The sequence below is a fragment of the Maylandia zebra genome, linkage group LG14 (assembly GCF_041146795.1).
Source record: "Maylandia zebra isolate NMK-2024a linkage group LG14, Mzebra_GT3a, whole genome shotgun sequence".
Taxonomy (NCBI): Eukaryota; Metazoa; Chordata; class Actinopteri; order Cichliformes; family Cichlidae; genus Maylandia; species Maylandia zebra.
In genome coordinates this window covers 5,129,670-5,149,820 of record NC_135180.1, presented here as the reverse complement: position 1 = coordinate 5,149,820, position 20,151 = coordinate 5,129,670, and the positions used below count along the sequence as shown (strand labels likewise).

General features: G+C 40.7%; 1 protein-coding gene across 6 annotated transcripts in view; it reads left to right on the top strand.

Annotated features, from left to right (window-relative positions):
• fat3a (FAT atypical cadherin 3a) overlaps nt 1–20,151 on the top strand; it is a 178,326-nt gene that overhangs the window by 142,395 nt on the left and 15,780 nt on the right. For all 6 annotated transcript variants that reach the window (XM_076892138.1, XM_014411446.3, XM_014411444.3 and 3 more), the window contains 6 exons: nt 2,477–2,620; nt 3,134–3,331; nt 12,258–13,059; nt 13,336–13,470; nt 13,605–13,759; nt 19,662–19,895. In XM_076892138.1, coding sequence (XP_076748253.1) covers nt 2,477–2,620; nt 3,134–3,331; nt 12,258–13,059; nt 13,336–13,470; nt 13,605–13,759; nt 19,662–19,895 — 1,668 coding nt within the window. The remainder of the gene's footprint in view (nt 1–2,476; nt 2,621–3,133; nt 3,332–12,257; nt 13,060–13,335; nt 13,471–13,604; nt 13,760–19,661; nt 19,896–20,151) is intronic.

The following is a 20,151-nucleotide window of genomic DNA, read 5'->3' as shown; positions in this document are numbered from 1 at the left end:
GTCACCTTCATCATAATTATGCAAATTCTCATGACCATTGATCAACAACCACTGATCAATGGCTACGAGTACCATTCACAGAGAGTTGGGGAATGGCTGCAAACACAGCATTGTAAGATGGTGAAAGATGTACCCTTAGGCCCCCTCCTCGATTCAGCGATGGTCTTTCCCTTTTCATGTAAATGGCCTCCTTGACTCCGCTCTCAAACCAGCGTTCGTCCCTGTCCAGGATGTATACATCCTCATCATTGAAAGAGTGTCCACTCCACTGGCCTGTAGGTCCTGGGAGAGTCAGGACCTACTGCAGAGTCCTGGCCTGACGAGGCAGCTCTTCTGTGTTGTGCCATCCGCTTCGCCAGAGGTTGTTTGGTTTCCCCTATGTATAAATCCTGGCAATCCTCCTGGCACTTAACAGTGTACACTATGTTACTCTGTTTGTGTCGAGGGACCCGATCCTTGGGATGGACCAATTTTTGGCGAAGCGTGTTTTGGGGTTTAAAAGCCACAGAGACATGGTGCTTAGAAAAAATGCAATTGTTCCGACACATACGGGATCACTACAGGTTTTTGCTTAGTCAGCGGTTGTCCTTCTCGGCTGGAGCTTTCTTTTGGTGCCTTCCCAGCTTTGACAAAAGTCCAGTTGGGATAACTATGTTTACGCTCTGTGTTGTAGCGTCCTGATGACACCCAGTTTATGCTCCAGTGGATGATGAGAGTCAAACCTTAAATACTGATCCATATGCGTAAGTTTCCGGTACACATTAGCTTTTAGATGTCCCCCATTACTGATGGAAATCTCACAGTCTAAGAAGGCTAGCCTGCCACTTTTCATATCCTCCCTGGTGAATTTGATATGTTGGTCCACCGAGTTAATGTGATCTGTAAATTCTGGAACATCATGAGATTTGATTTTCACCCAGGTGTCATCCACATACCTGAACCAATGACTTGGTGGTGTTCCAGGGTAGCAAAGCCCTCTTTTCCACTTCTTCCATGTACAAATTAACCACGATGGGTGAAACTGGGGAGCCCATGGCACGCCCATGTTTCTGCCTGTAGTACTGACCCTTGTATGTGAAATAGGTGGAATAAACACACAGTTCAAACACACTTGGTTGGCTCTGAGAGTGGTCCTGTTGCTGAGGTTGGGGTTATCCCGCTTTGGTGACTGGGATGCAAGTGAAGAGAGATGTAACATTGTATAAGACTATGGTTTCATCTGCCTCCATAATGACATCTCTCACCTTCTCAACAAATTTCAAAAAGTTCTGGATGTGGGGTTCAGAGCTGCCTGGGCGAAATGAAGGCACCGTTCCAAAAGTAAACGCACTCGGTCAATGCTGAGAGTGGTCCTGTTGCTGAGGTTGGGGCCATCCTGTAATCTCTTATTGAAACTGAAATTGTTGATTCGTACAACCGTTTGGAGCCTATAAAATTGGGGAAAAATAACAGGATTGCTCAATACTATTTATTTCGCTGTGAGGAGGCGATTGGCTCCAACAGAGCTTTGACTACACTCCGAAGGAGGCTATGGACAAGGCTAATGACCATTTTCCACAGCTCAACTGGCTGCTACTGCAAGGTTAATTGTGTTAATCCCAGAACCAGCACAGCTGCACTCAGCTTAGTCACTGGTGGATACCGGAGATGAAGGGAGCCACCAGTCCTGAAGGAGTCTAATCATGAAGGAGTCTTAGCAGGCCTGTGGGACTTCAGAGGCAGCAGACAGGTACTGGCAGACTCAGGGGAGTGCAGCTGTGCTAGTGGCTGATGGAAAAACTCTGGTGTGGCAGGAGTTTGGAGACTCTTGGTTGCCTTCAAAGCGGTTCTAGCAAATCGTCTGACAACTCAGAAGGGGGAAGCAGTATTCTAAACACACTGTGTACAGCGGTGCTGACCTCGACAGGGGATTTAGTCAGGTGGTGGAACGAACACGTTCAGGATCTACTCAATCCAATAGTCACACCTTCTATAGTGGAATTTTGTTTTTCATTATTTTTATTTCATTATTGGTTTTTGTAGATTATGTGTTCTGTTGGCTTCATCGAGCTTGCACGGGAACAGTTTTTAGCTGAGTATGAAGCAGTGGGGATAAAAATGAGCACCTTCAAGTCCAGCCAAAAATGGGTTGAGTGATTTCCTGATCGAGTACAAATAAATAAATTCATATTAAAAAAAATGTTGAATAATAGATTTTCTTTTGGTGTGAAATCTGTGAATGTGTCCAAATCTGCTCATGTGCCTGAATGTAGTTATACCTAGGCATGGCTCAAAAAGTAGAGGAAAAGACACTTATAGTCAAGAAGAAAAGGCCAGATTTGAATTCCATTGAAAGTTTGGGAATTTGAAACTAGCTGAATGAAAAATGAAAACTTCACTGTGCTGCTACAAAAGTAGATTTTCTGGCTTCACCATTAGGCGCCAATGCTTCATTCCTGATTTGTCTGGATATCTTCTGTTGTCTCTTTCCTTGTAGGTTCCCAGCTACTCACTTGCCATAAGAGCTTTGGATAGTGGAACCCCTGCCATGTCCTCCACTGTGATGGTAAACATAGACATTTCTGACATCAATGATAATCCACCCACCTTTTCACCGGCCAACCTCTCTGCTGTCATACAGGTAATCTTAATAATCCTCACAATCTTCAGTTGAACCCAAATATAACAATATCATGTAATAATTCAGGTGAACTATAGTACTTAAATTCCTAAGTCAGTGCTTTAAGTACGCCTGTCCCCTTCCCTATATCAGCATCTCTAAAAATTAGTCAGTGAAAAAAAGGAAAGCTTACAGTTGCTGTGAAATCTGATATTGCAACACAGGCCAAGCATATAAAAAAAATTCTCATCTCTATTTATAACTGTTATGAGCACAGATACCTACTTCATTTTATTTTGTCATGTTTCTCATGAAGAATGACATTATGAATGACCCTTGAACCTGAAATAGTCTATTAAAAGACTATACATTTGTTTTATTCTGCCGGAATGTTGATTACACTCCTGTAGATTCTTTTTCAGATGTGTATTTTTCATTTAATTTTAATTTTAATAAGATTTAAATTCAGTTTAGGAATTATGACTGAACGTGAAATGCATATAATGATTCATCGTCTTGGCTTCCCTTGACCAGGAAAACAAGCCAATTGGTACCAGTATCCTGCAGTTGTCAGTCATTGATGAGGACTCCTCTCAAAATGGCCCACCCTTCGACTTCCGTATCTTATTGGGAAATGAAGGGAGGGAGTTTGTATTGGAAAAAGATGGGACACTAGTAGCCAATCAAGTATTCAGAAGGGACCTGGCAACAGAATATGTAATTCAGATACAGGTAGAGTCAAATTGTTGTTTACACCACACAAAGTTTTTTCAGTCATTCTTCTCTACTGTCATACTATTGTAAAAGATAGTGTTTTAAGTTTTAAGCAGTGATGGAAATAACAGCGTTACAATTACTGTAATTACTGAAAAACCGCGTTTTTCAGTAATGAATAATCTAACTATTACAATTTCTATCGTTACAACGCCGTTACCGTTACGAAGAAGAAAATAAGGTGCGGTCGCGTTACTATTTTTCAGCAAACAGACGGTTGAAGCTCTGTTCAGCTTACCGCACCTTATATCAGTTGCACGGAAGTAGCTGTCTACGTAAGTAATCTGTACGCTACAGATTTAAGCAGCTGCGAGTGCTCCCGCAGATGGCAATCACTGTCTGCTCAACAATCACTTTTTGGCACAACACCTGGAACTAAGGGGACAAAACAATTGCATGAGTGCTGCTGTTTGACTGAGGAAGAATAAAGTAGTCATGGTAAGCCAATCACATGACTACTTCAAGATGACAAAGCAACAAGGTGATATATACCAGTTTTTAAATTGCATTGATAGGCCACGTAAAACCAGAGTCATGATAAACAATATATACACAGCGTTTTTTCCTGAATAATTTTGTCACGTTTAACGTCTAAGGACAGCGCAAGCCCTTTGGTCTTGGTGGAAAAATGCACCATGCCGACCAATCAAAAATGATATGCAGGGCTCACAAAATCGCTAGCCCGACGTCCCGGGGATAGCGATTTTTCCAGTCGGGCTACCAAAATCTATCTCTGCCCTGCCCGTCGGGCTATCATAGGAAGGAAAAATATATGTCAATGCTTTTGCATTCTTTCGGAAATGTAGCTGGGTAATTATATCATTGGCATCGGTGAGCCACTGTCAATATGTGACATATTGAAATCACGTTTGAATTTGTGCTTGTTTTTTGCTTTCACTTTGCAATCGCGCGAACTGTGTATAGAGAGTGACAGCACTGATTGGTGAGTGATGATAATTTGTGCACCAATTCCTCTGACATCGTCTTATTAATCGTTAGCTTACTAACTACTAAACATGACAAGTGAAATCTCCCGCAGCAAGCTTAAACATGTGAGAGGTTGATCGTGCAGAGAATCGCTGAGCGTTATGTGAGTGCGTGTGTAAAAGCAGCAGGATATATATTTTAGTTCTGCTGAGCCAAATAAGACAGGTCAGGGTGAAGAAGTGACAGCCAAAGAAAAGATTACCACAAAACGGAAAAGTTATGACAAATCAGACTATAAGGCAAAAAGAAAGTGCAGCTTTATGGTTTCATGGACAAATGAATTTCTGTGGCTGCAATATGACGAGCTATATAACCAGGGGTGCACATACAGTAAGTGGTCCGCAGGTGCGCATTCGCTGTCAAAATAAAAAACGTGCACAAGATAAGAAGTTGCAACGCATATTTGCGTACATAGGATTTTCTGGAGGAGGACAGACATTTGTTTAGAACTCTTAAAGATGTCGAAGAAGCAAGCTCCTTTAAGCAATTACTTTGGTGTTCCTCCACCTCCAAAGAAATGTCAGAAGGAGTCCGAACCACAAAAGAAGCGCGTATTCTCGGAAAAGTGGTTGCAGGAGGTGAGCTGGCTTCAAACAAATGATGAATGCACAGAGATTTGGTGCCGAATGTGCCATGAAAATCCCACTCTAGCGGACAAAAACACTGCCTTTTATATGGACGCAAACTTGCGTTGCAACTTCTTATCTGGTGCGCGTCTTTTATTTTGACAGCGAATGCGCACATGCGGACCACTTATATGCACCCGTGTAAATAACATAATGTTCTGCCGGGTGTGTTGTTGGTTTTCCCTCGATTTCAGAGTCGACAAGCGCCTTTGTTACTGGGACCAGTAATTTTAAGAAAGGCCCCCATTAGAACCAAACAAAACATCAATCAAAAAATTGCTATCTTTTTTATTCGAAGGGCTACCAGGGATTTTGAAATTTTGCGAGCCCTGATATGGCAACATGACATTTGGCTGTTTAGGAAGAGGGGGAAGTTTTAGGAGTGACGGCGAGAAAGAGAGAGAGAAAGACAGCAGAAAAAGAGAGAGTGCGAGTTTTGAGATGTGAGAAATTTGTAACATTTAGCATGTTTGGAGTGTGTAGTTAATGTGTTGTCTTTTGTAGTTAGTGTGTAGTGTTGTGGATAGTTTTGTGTTGTGTGTCAGAACATTGAGGCGACTGCTGTCTCCAGGTAGAGAATAGGAGTGATACACCTGCTGCTGTCAGACCTGCAGGTATCAGGCTGTGATGTTCTCCTTTATAGTGGACAGAAATAATTTGTGTGGCATCTTATTGAATGCAGAACAGCTGATGGTTATGTAAATAGTTTGAAGTGGTTATTTAAAAAAGGGGTAAAAGGTAAATGCCTGCAAATAGCTTTGTTGTTTGCAAAATGTGTGCATATGATTTTAAAATTGGCAATTTATATTTGCATTTAAAGTTATGAAATATGGTTCATTAAACATGTTTGTTGTTGTTACAGTAAAAATATAACTTTTTCGGGACTTCCGGTTTAGGTGACTATGGCGTAGGTCGCACCGAGCGTAGCTCCTGCAGAGTCTAGTTATTATCTAGCATTTCCAGGCACATTTTGACGGGTTTTTTCTTTTTGTATAGTTCCGAGACAAGACTGTTTTTGCTTTTTGTGTTTACAATGTCGCGTAAGGTTAATAAGAGCGCAAGCACCTCTCAGCAGAACTTGCGGCCTGCTGCTAAAACTGCATCCCCGCCTCGTGGTAAAACTTCGCCACTGCCTGGGTCACCCGACACGCCGCTCGTCGATACGGAAAAATTCACGAAGGCTGAACTCCTCTGAACTTCGTGAAGAAATTTCAGCACTGTTTAAAAAGGAACTGACGGCAGCGTTTGCGGAGAATCTCACGTCTATCAGGTCCGACATACAGCAACTAAAAACGGACCTTTCCTCAGATATAACTACCATGCGGCAGGAATTCGCTGGCCTCAGGAGCACAGTTACGGAGATGGAACAGTCTCTCTCCACATGCACGGATGATATTGTCCACCTCCAAGCCAAAGTGGATGCGATGTCAAAGGAGTTGGCCAAATTGGAGAATAAATGCGAGGATTTGGAGTCCAGGTCTCGCCGCAATAATATACGCATTGTTGGCGTGCCAGAGGAGAACGTCCTGTCCGCTACAGATGTGTCCGTGCTGTTGATGGAGGCATTTCAGCTTGGGAAGGAGCCGCTTGTAGACAGAGTCCACCGAACTTTGGCCCCCAAACCTAACACCGGTGAACGCCCCCGTGCTATGGTTGTGAAGCTGCACTATTACGCGGACTGTGCTAGGATTCTCCAGAAGGCCAGGGAGCTGCAGAGGGTGCAGATAAATAATATGACCATTTCTGTGTTCCCCGACCACACCGCTAAGACAGCGCGGGCCCGTGCGGCTTTCAATGAGGTCCGTCGCCAGCTTCGCGGCATCCAGGGAGTCCGATTTGGGATCCTCTATCCGGCAAGATTCCACTTATCAAGGAATGCAGCGCGACTTCGTCTCGCCAGATGAGGCCAAGGAATATATTAAGACAATAACCACGCGATAAAAAATATAGCGGGACAATGTTTGTTTGTTTGAAATAGCGCATGATCCAAATCCAAACATCATTGTGGTAAGCTAAGTTTGTTACTCTGCCAAACACTTGTTTTGTTTTACCTGTCTAATAGTAAAATATAATTGGGTTATTTTTATTTTATTTGTGCCTTTTAATCTATTGAGAAATGACTCTGTTGGAGCTTTGGTTTGACACGGTTCGTTTCGTAGTCGGGAGCGTTTTTGTTTAGATTGCTCCGGGTGGGAGCGTGCACTGCCGTCTCCATCGTTTGGGGATGGGGGCTTTTGCTGTGCAGGGGGGAGGCGGGAGGGTGTGTTTGACGTGTTATTATTATTTTTATTCTGAAGCTGTACTTCTGTTGTTGTGGGTTTGCGTTTGTGTGTTTGTGTGAGTGTGTTTTTCCCACTTGTTCTTTCTTTGGGGGTGAAGAAATAAGTATTTTCTCTTTTATCTTTCTGCAATGACCAGTACTTCAGGTCAGTCCTTAGGCAATTGTGGTATTAGATTTTTAACTTGGAATGTCAAAGGTATGAATAGCCCAATTAAACGATCTAAAATATTCTCGCATCTTAAACGTTTAAAGAGTGATGTAATGTTTTTGCAAGAGACCCATTTGCGAAATCGGGATCATCTTAGGCTCAGGTGCCCATGGGTAGGTCATACTTTCCATTCAATGTTTAATTCAAAAGCCAGGGGGGTGGCGATCTTAATAAACAGAAGGGTACAGTTTACAGCCTCTGAGATTAAAGCTGACAAAAACGGGAGATATTTGGTTGTTGTAGGCACCATGTACAATGTACCCGTCCTCTTAGTCAATGTGTATGCGCCAAATTTTGATAATCCAGGTTTTACAGATGCACTTTTGAGTAGTCTCCCTTCCCTTGATACTCATCTTTTGATATTGGGTGGTGACTTAAACTGTGTTATTGATCCTGCCTTAGATCGCTCGAATCCTCGGACCCTGACCCAATCCTCTATGTCCAAGTCTATTTCAGAGTTTATGTCTCAGAATGGTTTTGTAGATCCCTGGAGGTTTTCTAACCCTACTACCAGAGCGTACTCTTTCGTTTCTCAGGTACATCAGTCCTTTTCGCGGATTGATTATTTTTTTGTGGACGGTTCCCTTATTCCAAAAGTACTGTCATCTACATATCATCCTATTGTCATTTCCGATCACGCACCACTTACCGTTGACATCAAGCTCATAGCCCAGTCCTCTTTTTCCTCACCCTGGAGATTTAACTCTTTGTTGCTTTCGGATGAGGGGTTTGTTACCTTTATCAAATCCGCAATTGATGAATTTATGGTGTTTAACGACAGCGATACTGTTACGAGGTCATTACTTTGGGAATCTCTTAAGGCATATGTGCGTGGGCAAATAATTTCTTTCTCTGCCCATTCCACTAAAAGCCACAAAGCCACTTGACTTGACTTGTGACATAGATAGACAGGTTGTTGACAGTCCCACTCCTGATTTGCATAAAAGACGACTTGACTTGCAGACCGAATTTGATTTACTTTCTACGGCAGATGCTGAACGTCTCTTACTTCGTGCGCGTGCGACTTATTATGAACATGGTGATAAGCCCAGAAGGCTTTTGGCCCATCAGTTAAAACGTCAGGCCTCTTCTCGATTAATTTCTCACATTAAAGATGCGGCAGGCAACTTGGTCTCTGATTCAAAGGAAGTCAACGAGGTGTTTAAGACGTATTATTCCTCCCTATATGAATCTGAATCTGCTGCTGACGGCTCTGAGATGGATTCCTTTTTTAACGGTCTTATAATGCCCACTGTCGATCCTGTTATAGCTGAACAATTAGATGCCCCTTTTAGGTTGGATGAAATTGTGCATGCAATCAAGACCATGCACAATAGTAAGGCACCAGGACCTGATGGGTTTTCAGTTGAATTTTTAAAAACATTTGTAGACAAGTTAGCCCCACTACTTCTTTCAGTGTATAATGAATCTTTTGAACGTGGTCTATTGCCCCCTACATTGTCTCAAGCACTAATTACTGTTCTCTTAAAGAAGGGTAAGGATCCTACGTCTTGCACCTCGTATAGGCCTATTTCACTGCTGAATGTTGATGTTAAAGTCTTGGCTAAAATTTTAGCAATTCGCCTTGAAAAGGTTCTTCCTACTATTATTTCAGATGAACAGAATGGCTTTATTAAAGGCCGCCAGCTGTTCTTTAATGTCCGCACGCTTTTGAATGTCATTCTTTCCCAACACTCGACCACTAATTCAGAAGTAGTTATCTCACTTGATGCTGAGAAAGCTTTCGATCGTGTGGAGTGGAGCTTTCTCTTTGCGGTCTTGCAAAGATTTGGTTTCAAGGACAGATTCATTTCATGGATTCGACTGTTGTACAAGGCACCCCAAGCCAGTGTCTATACGAATGGTGTTTCCTCTGGCTACTTCTCATTGTCATGCGGCACGAGACAGGGTTGCCCCCTGTCCCCCCTACTTTTTGCTATTGTAATTGAACCCCTATCTATAGCTTTGAAGGCTCTTCCTCATTTTCGTGGTATTTCCCAGTCAGGCCTTGACGTAAAATTGTCTTTATATGCAGATGACCTGCTTCTATATGTTTCTGATCCCTTATCTAGCATACCATCGATTGTGTCTCTATTAAACAAGTTCGGCTCTCTGTCAGGTTACAAAATAAATCTTCTTAAAAGTGAATGTTTCCCCATAAATTCTTTGAGTCTTACACTTAAACAATCTGACATTCCTTTTAGACTTAGCCCTGCCGGCTTTAAGTATTTGGGAGTTAACGTGACTCGTACTTTGTCTTCTCTGTACTCTTCCAATTTCTCCCCTTTAATGACTCAAATTCAATCGGATTTTCAGAGATGGAAATCGCTACCTTTGTCCCTAATTGGTCGGATCAATGCTGTAAAGATGAACATTTTGCCTCGATTGTTATTTCAGAGTATTCCTATATTTTTACCTAAAGCTTTTTTCAAAAAGTTAGACCAGCTAGTTACATCGTTTTTGTGGGGAGGGAAACACCCCAGGGTGAGGAAATCATTATTACAGAGACTGACATTTGATGGTGGTCTTGCCTTGCCTAACTTTTTATTTTACTATTGGTCCTCTCATGTTCACAAATTGACCCATTGGCTTGAATCTCAAGAACTGCTGTGGTGCAAACTGGAACGCCTGTCGTGCACTTCCTCATCCTTAGAAGCTTTATTGTTCTCTCCACTACCACTTAAGCCTTCTCATTTCACCCAAAATCCCGTGGTACAGTCTAGTCTAAGGGTCTGGTCACAATTCAGGAGTCATTTTAAGTACATCTCTGCGTCAGTACACATGCCCATCACGCAGAACCATCTGTTTACTCCTGGCCTCATTGATGGTACCTATGTACAGTGGAAGCGTCATGGTATTAATACGTTTAAGGATCTCTATAAAGATGGTACTTTCTTAACTTTTTTAGACCTGTGTTCAGAAACAAATCTTCCGGCTACCAATCTATTCCGTTATTTTCAGGCACGGCATTGCACTTCTGCTCTCTTCCCCTCCTACCCTCTTCTTCCAAATGTCCAACCGTGGGAGGAATTCTTATCCCTTAAACCCAATAAGAAGTCAATTATATCTTTAATATATAAACAACTTATGGATTTAAATGTCCATTCAGTTGCTAAAATTAGGGGGGCTTGGGAGCGGGAGTTAGGAGTAATTTTTTCGGATCAGCAATGGGAGAAGGCAGTATCCAATGTCCGTTATAGTACGTCCTGTGCCAGGTTACAACTTATCCAGTTCAAGGTGTTGTACAGGGTTTACTATTCAAAGTCTCGTCTGTCTGAGATTTACCCACAAGTGATGGATCAGTGTGAGAGATGTCATGCCACCCCATGTGACCTAGGCCATATGTTCTTTCTGTGCCCAAGACTCCATGGCTTCTGGAGTCGGTATTCAGTTATTCTTTCCAAGGCTCTTGGGACCCAAATCTGCATGGACCCTTTTCTAGCTGTTTTTGGGCTTCCAGTCAACACTGGTCTAACCGACCCTACACACTTCAAAATTTTAGCCTTTACATCACTTTTGGCTAGACGTTGCATCTTACTCCTTTGGAAATCTTCAAAGCCACCTTCAGTTTCTTTTTGGTTTAGAGATGTGATGTCATTTCTTAAATTGCAAAAGATAGGCCTTGTGGCGAAGGGCAAATACAGAGAATTTTATCGTATCTGGGGCCCCTTCGTAGACTATTGCAAGTCATTACACGCTCTACCAGCTGATTAATATCATATCTCTTCCCCCCCCCCCCCCCCTTTTTTTTTGTGTGTGTGTGTTTTGGGGTTTGTTGTTTGTGTTTGTTTTGGGTTTCTTATTAGGTTTTGTTTTGTTTGTTTATTTAAGCGTGTGTGTGGGTGTGCCTGTGTGTGTGTGTGTTATCGTATCTGTTCATGTAAGAAAAACTAAAAAATATGTGAGGGGAACAGATTGTATTGTCATTGTAAACCACTGTACACTTGTCTCTCAATAAAATTATGAGAAAAAAATATATAACTTTTTCTACTCGGATTTTATGTTTTTTGTCTGATTTTAGATCAATTGTGTTAGTACAGCATGTCAAAATGAAAACATAACTGTAAATTCAGACACGTTAGGTCGTGCTGAGAAGGATGATACCAAACAAGGCAAAGCTTTTAAAGGTGAAATGTAGAGGGAAAATCAAAAGCAGTTAAAAATGGGCAATTATACCCTGGACCCCAGAGGGTTAAACATTTTATTTAAAGTAACGCAATAGTTATTTTCAAGTAATTAATTACTTTTAGAATATTGTAACTCAGTTACTTTTTTTGAAGAAGTAACTAGTAACTGTAATTAATTACTTTTTCAAAGTAACTTGCCCAACACTGGTTTTAAGTTCAGCAAACTTTAGCGAAGCATGTATCTACCATTGCTGTGTCACAATTTGGCCACAATGCCTGCTGCTCAGCAAGTTCTACATTCTTCAGTTTAAAAAAATGTTGTACCTTGCTAAAAAAAAAAAATTAAAGCAGCAATTAAAATGGTATATATTCATGTTTGTCGAAATGGTATTTAAAATGTTAGAGCCTGTTGGCTGAGGTACATTCTAGTGGTGAATTATTTTGATAGCCTTTTCTGCCTTTTGTCTATATGTCTACTGCTATTGTTAAAAAGGTAGAAATGTCAAAAAATATATTTTTGAAATATCCTCATTTAAAAAAGCTAAAGTAAAAGAAAGGTTGCATATTTCAAATATCTTTTAATCTAGTTTATACTTTTAATATTTTTCATTGGTTGTTTTTCTACTTCTGACTTCTGATCTGACTTTTCCTGCAGGTGACAGATTCGGGGAAGCCTCCTTTGTCATCCTCCTCCATACTCACAATCAGGGTGATTGAGGAGAGCCTCCATCGACCAGTAGCAGTACCACTGGACATTCATATTGTTACTATGGAGGATGAATTTCCTGGTGGTGTGATTGGTCAGCTACATGCCACCGATGCTGACCCTTATGATGTTTTGACTTTTGGTCACGCTCCTTCAGCTCAACGTAGTCTCTTTAAGATTAGTCCTCATGATGGAAAGATCATAGCCCTGGGTGGTTTGGATGCAGGCAGGTACTTTCTTAATGCTAGTGTCAGTGATGGCCGCTTTGCTGTTCCTGTACCCGTAAGTGTGCATGTGGAGCAGGCAACACCAGACATGTTGCGTGAAGCAGTGACAGTGCGTTTTGAGAGAGTGGCACCACAAGACTTTGTGGCGTTGTACTTGAAAAGCATGTTAAATGTGCTCCAGCAGTGTGCTGCTACTCAACAGCAGGACTCACTGCATTTGCTAAGTTTGCAGCCAGTTGGAGGGACGCAACAGCTGGATATGCTCATCACCATGGAAAAAGCAGGTGGTGGATACTATAAGGCAGCCTACCTCACCCAAAAACTAAGTGCATCACGGCGAAACCTGGAGGAAGTGCTTAGAGTATCAGCTATCCTGGATAAGAACTGTTCTGGATTAGACTGTCGTGGGGCTCAGTGCGAACAGAGCATTGTCTTGGATTCACACAATCTCGCTACATATAGTAACCCACGGGTCAGCTTTGTCTCACCTCGCTTTCACCGGACCTCACGCTGTACATGCAATGGTAAATCAGAATTGTTTTTCTTTGCAGTCTTGCCTTAGACTACATGTAAGATACCTTTTTTGTGTATAGCACTTTGTGACTGGTAAAGTAAATTAAAGTAATTTTATCCAGTTGCACTGCAGCTTAGGTTAAGTGGAGTGAGTTGGGTACTTGCTAAACTCCCCTTGCTGTCTTTGTTTCTTCTATTGTTTCTTACTGTGTTTCATTGGGATCATTTCTCAATAGTTTCTTACTTTCTGTCCCTGTGTTTTGTGTGCATGTGTGTATGTATGACAGATGACAGCTGTTCTGTCCTGTCAGAACAATGCGAGGACCAACCCTGTCCACCAGACATGCAGTGTGTTTCAATAGAGGCCAATAGAGGGCGTTATGCATGCCAGTGTCCACAAGGCAAACTTGGAGAGTGTGCAGGTACATATGTCAGCAAAAGAGAAACAATCCAAAGTCAGCATGAAACTAAAAAATGCAAGAACAACAAGTGAAAACTAACTGTAATGTAACTCTAGAGTAATGTCTAACATTTGTTGTTGTTATTTTTGGTGCAGGACATTCATCTTTGAGTTTCTCAGGTAACAGCTACATCAAGTACAGACTCTCTGGCCAGCTGCAAACAGAGTTGAAACTGAGCCTGAGGATCAGAACACTGCAGAGCCAAGGAATTATCATGTACACACACACTGAGCCCTGCACTGTGCTTAAGGTACATTCACACATATTACTGTAGTGTTTCCACCACTGCAAAGGACATTTTATTGATAGTCATTTGTTGAAAAGTAACCCATCATGTCATATCATAGCATATCATATCATTAACAGAAGCCTAAATCTTATGCTACTGAGCTCTTGAGTCGTTAAAATAGTCTAGTCTTACTACATTTAGTAAACTCTTTTAAATTGAGTTTTCCTATGCTTATGTTTTATTTGTTCATATTATCACTTTGTTTTTGTTCAAATTGATTTAAACTAATTTTACTTTTTTGTATTAAATTCAGTTTTGTTTTTACTTAAAACTTAAAAAAGTCTGTTCATATTGTATTTTATTTTACTGAGCAGCACGCCATTCCACCTATTTAAGCTATTTTTTAATGTATGTTTGTCATGTTTACCTTAGCTGCTATAATCTTATCTGTGTTTAGAACCTGTCATGCAGTTAAGTCCAGGTCAAAGTGTTTCACAGGTGATTGACAAGCCAAATAAATAACGTGTCATAATAAGAAGATAAAAATAAACTGAAGAGAATAAATCATTAGATTAATTAATTATTTGATTAAATAAATGAAAATTTAAAACAATCTAAAAGCAGAGCAAGAGTGTAAGATAAGATACATGAAGATGGCGGTGTGCAACGTCACAGTGGCTCTACACTCTTTTTTTCCTTTTTGCATGTTTTTTTGTTAGCGCTAATTTCACTTCTGTTTTTAAGGATATATAATATGAAAACTTTGCATAAAACATCCCGCAAATATTTCAGAAGTATTCGGAAGAGAGGCGAACAGTTTAAGTCTACTGAAAACTGAAACTTTGTCTCTGTTTTAACAGAGACAGAGTGACACTGAAAACTCACTAGATCATGACTTCAGCCTCAAACACTCCCAAACAGCCATGGCAACTCATGGTATCATCACTAAACATCTGTAGCAGTTCATGGTACAAAAGGCTGCATCATGGCATTGCTTCGAAATGCAGCAGAAAGTTGTGACAGCACCACTTTGGAATGTACCCTAAACAGTCATCAATCACAAATGCCACCACAAGTTATGGCATCATCTCAAACATCTAAACATCACCCTTAAAGAGTTACAGGAGCTTGTGGCTTGACCTCTAATGGCAGGTCAATCCAACTGATGGTGTCACAACCTCAGGGGTCAGCAACCGTTAAGACCCAAAGAGCCATTTGGACCCTGTTTCCACACAAAACAGAAACACTGGGAGCCGCAAATACTTTTTGACATCTAAAATTAAGATAATACTGTATATATTGTTTTTTACTTTAATGCTTTGTGTGAAACAACTAAGGTGTGTTGCTTATGAAATCCATGAAGTGCTACAGAGAAAATTACATTTTATTTATGTAATTAAGACATTTTGAACTCTTAAAGAAATCTAACAAAAGGAAAGACACCCAGCTGAACTAAAATGATCCATGTAGCAAACAAAAACTGTTGTGAGCCGCCACCCTTATATCGCCTTTGGGCTTTTGGAGCCTTGTCCTGACTTTTAAAAAATAATTGGAAAAAAAGCACTATGCTGCTAAAAAATTAAAAATAAATATTTGCAAAATCCTGCCTAAATATGTATTTTACCTGGTTAATGTGTGTGGCCGGGTGTGGTCTGCAGCACTGCTGCAGGGGAGGCGGACGCACCAGAGCAGCACCCACAATCACGACTCGCCACCTTAACGTCTGTGCTATCTATGCTGTTGTTGGTATATGTCGGGCTGTGAGCTGAAAAGCTACAGCCGGCTGTATGCGTACAGCAACAGTGTGTGAAAATTGGTCAATAAAGAGATGCTGAAAAGCATGTTCATGGAAACATCGTCGGGTCTGCCGTGATATGTTTACAATGGGGCTGTACTTTCATCTTTACGCAGGACTGTAAGCTGCCATCTGTGAGGCGTGAGCGGTGTTTGTTTTTAACATTCTCACGGTGGAGAATAGCTGCTGACAATGTGGACCCGAAGATCCATAACTGGCCTACCTGGGGTTGAAAGTCTCGATAAATGCACGGCGTTTCGGCGGGTACACCGGCTTCCGCGAGTGTGACGCTTATTTTGAGCGATGAAAAAATAATAAAATATCATTTTATTTTTATATTACAATGTCACAACAATCTTCCAATTTAGAACTACAAGTTAAAAAAATAACTAACAGAAATAAAATACACTTCAGCTAAATACTTCTAATTTATTTTCCCAAACCACGCGGAGCCGCACTATAAGGACAAAAGACCCCTGCACTACCTGTACGACTACTAGGTGCTAATACCACACTTTAGCAATTGATCCAGAGCGACAGCTAGCTCATAGGATTGCAGAACTCTCAGCAACTTTATCTCCACTGCTACTTCTCTCTATTATAAACAAAATGGTTCAACTGAGGTTACAGATTGCTACACAACTTTGAACCAGGAATGTTGCATTCTTTTAATTAGAGACCAATGCAATATCTGACTGTTAAAGACAGACTATTTTATCTTCATTTTATCCTCATGAGTTTGCAGTCAACACGACAATGTCAATGTATAGCCCAACTGATGTGAATGTTAGTATAGTTCTGATCCATCTATGAATGAAATAACCAAGCAGCAAAACATGATGGAGCAGTTTATATTATAAGTCGATATTTCAGTGATAGGGCTTTAAATTATGACTCAGAAATAAGGTGGTAAATTAAGGTCGAAATAAGAAAGCAATAATATGGAAATAGCACATTAATACCACTTAATTACCAAATTAATACCCATGTAGTAGCCAACTACCGTTGATACATATTATTGACACACAGGTATAGCTGTGTAATATTACATTGAAATTCATGTAACTGGGTAATAATTGTACCAAAATAGGAACTAATATTGTGGGGAAAAAAACATGAGTATGGGGCAAAACCAGTTAGCAATAGTATAGTTATATTTTGCTAACAATAGAGAATTTTTCTATACTGCTTTGTGGTAGTATTTTTGTAATAATAAGGTAATATTGGTTGATGCTTTAACATATTACACTATTATTATAATATAACCCTGGAATTATTTTGAAGGTAACATTGTAACTAATATGTGAATGGTGTGACCTATAACCTATAAAAACATTTGGTAGTTTCTGTGTAATAACCAGGAAACAGGACTACAAAACCTGATATTTCTTTCTAATTCCATGTTGAGAGCCTATTAAAGCAAACTTTAAGAAGTTATGAGTCATTATTACCATTAAAGATGAACAGTGGTTCATGTGTATTTGGATTAGTCAAGTCCAAACTGCAGTGGGATTGCTGCTAGTACTGGACTTGGTATGTGGCTTCCTACTAAAATTTTAGTGGTAAAGGCTACAAAACCTGAAAAAAACAAAACAAAACTGTGATCAACCATTTTAATAGGCACACAGAGGGATCATGCATTTAGCCAGCCACAGAAAACAGCCAGCCACAGATATGCCAAATAAATTTGCAAGGTATGCAGGTGTACCTAATATAGTAGCTGGGCACATGTAGTAGTAATGTGATAGCTGCACACTGACAAACTGTTCTCACAAAAACGAAGTGACTGAGCCCAACCCCTTAAAAACATCCACACCACACCACAATCCCTCCCCAAACTTTACACTTGCCACAGTGCAGTCAGACAATTACGGTTCTCCGGGCAATCCAAACTCATTCATTTGATTGCCAGACAGAGAAGTGTGATTCATTACTCTAAAGAACACCTCTCCACTGTCTAGTGCAGGGGTGGGCAATCTCAGTCCTCGAGGGCCGGTGTCCCTGCAGGTTTTAGATCTCACCTTGGGTCAACACACCTGAATCACATGATTAGTTCGTTACCAGGCCTCTGGAGAACTTCAGGACATGTTGAGGAGCTAATTTAGCCATTTAAATCAGCTGTGTTGGTTCGAGGACACATGGGACACCGGCCCTTGTGGACTGAGATTGCCCACCCCTGGTCTAGTGGTTGCATCGTTAACGATTCTGTATCTGATGTAATGTTGGATGCAGCCCATGGAGATCTTGACACACTGTTCTTGAGCTAATCCGAAGGCCACAAGAAGTTTGGAGGACTGTAGAAATTGGCTCTGCAGAAAGTTTGCAAACTCTGCACGCTATTGATCCATTATTTCACAAAAATTTGTCAATTAATCTGCATACCTAGGTGCTTGGTTGTATACACCTGTGGCCATGAATGTAACTCAAACACCTGGATCTATGATTTGGATGGGTGAGTGAATACTTTGAGCAATATAGTGAATAACCATTAAACTGGAAGAGAGATAAGCATGTGATGTGAGGTAACATAAAAAATCTCAGCCAATAGCAAAGGCAGAGAAAGAGAGGAAATTATGATTAACCAATGAAATGATAACTTTCAAATGAATCAACTCTTTCATTCTCATTGGCTTGCACTTCTGTCAGCAGTGAAGTCAATGAGTTACCATGGTGATGGCCTTCAGTGTGTGTCTGTGTCTGGCATTTGGGCCCGTCTCTGTGAAGGGCTTGACACTCTTCTCACAAAGAATCTAGTAGGCTCTTAATAGTAGGTTTGCATTTTGCAACTTTGATTCCAAGTTATTATATAGAAACTGTCACCCTTGTTTAATGATAATAAGCCACTCCATTAAATATAGTGTGTTACCTTCAGTTTTACCTTCAAAAAAGAATATTCACATGTTGCATTAATCAATACTACCTTATTATTATGAGATTACTACTTCTCGTCACTATGTATACAACCCATCCAATCCACACATGCAAAGTCAAACCATAGATGTTCACAAATTTAGTTTGTGTAATAATGAGAAACTACACAGGGAAGGAGTATTGAATAGATGAAAAAAGGGAGGTGCTAAAATGCATGGAAGGTCATGACAGTAGCTGAAATCTATCAATAACTGGAAAACAATCCTGCCACTTAGTGCAAATTAATATCAGTAGCTTCAGTCCTCATTGATGGCCTATAAAAGTAGTGCCTCATTACCAAGGTTTCACACAAAGAGCATCTAATGTTGAGTAAAACCAATGAGCTCTCTTAAGACCTTTGCCACGTTATTGTTGGAAAACATACTGATGGAATTGATTACAGCAGAATTTCTAAACAAGGCCATACACTTTATAGGCCTAAACTTTAAATGAAGGGCATTTAAAGTTTGCTGAACAAAATTTAGGCAAGCCTGTGAAATACTGGGAGGATTTCACAGTCTGGTCCAATGAAACCAAAATGGCACTCTTTGAATGCCTTAATACACACTAGGCCATAATACACACAAGGTCAAAAGGCACTGCACATCAATCAAAAGCACCATATCAACATTAAAGTTTGGAGGTGTTAATATCATGTTATGGGGCTGTTTTTTAGCAAACAGTACTGGCACTCTTCAAATAATTGAAGAAAGGATGAATGGAAAAATGTATAGGGATATTCTTAATTTAAAAACATTTACTGCCATGTACCAGGATGACAATGGTAGACGCTTCAGTAAGACAATGATCCCAAACACACGGCCAAAGAAACTCAAAATTGGTTTCAGAGAAAGAAAACAAAGCTGCTAGAATGGCCTGGCCAATTATCTGGCCTGAATCCAACTGAAAATCTATGGAAAGACCTAAAGCTTGTGCTCATAGTAAGAGCGTTTAGGATTTGAAGACCATTTGTGTGGAAGGATGGACCAAAATCACACCTGAGCAATGCATGCGATTAGTTTCTCACGATACAGGAGGCATCTTGAAGCTGTCATCACCAACATCTATGTTTTTTCTTACAGTTAAATTTTTTGCAGAATGTTTTTTTTTTTATGTAACACTACATTTATGTGCTTTGATGTTTCAAAGACTGTGTGTGTGTGTGTGTGTGTGTGTGTGTGTGTGTGTGTGTGTGTGTGTGTGTGTCTCTCCATGCAGTTGGAGGATGGGAAGCTGTGGTTCCAGTTGGCTTGTGGCCTTGGTGGAAATGATGACAGCCCTGACATGCTGGGCATCTCGGGTCGTCGTATCAATGATGGGAGCTGGCACACAATGGCACTTGAACTGAATCGCAACTTCAGCAGCTTGGCACTTGATGACAGCTATGTTGAACGACGCCGTGGACCATCATTTGTACAGAGACTACCTACAACTATCTTCTTTGGAGCACTGGTCAGTTCATGAGTACCTAGGGTTAATAACTGCCTACAGGAGTTATTAACAGCTTTTTCATACTTCATCTCCTTTACACCAGACATGTTGACCAAGGGCAGATGGCAAACGGAAACTCATCCCTTACAATGTTAAATCACTGAACCTCGTTTACCTGTTAATGCTAGCTGTGTTTCACAGATAGTAACTGATCTGAAGACAGTAAAAACCACAGACCTCTAGCAGCTTGCTTCACAGTCAGGTCTTCCCTCTATTT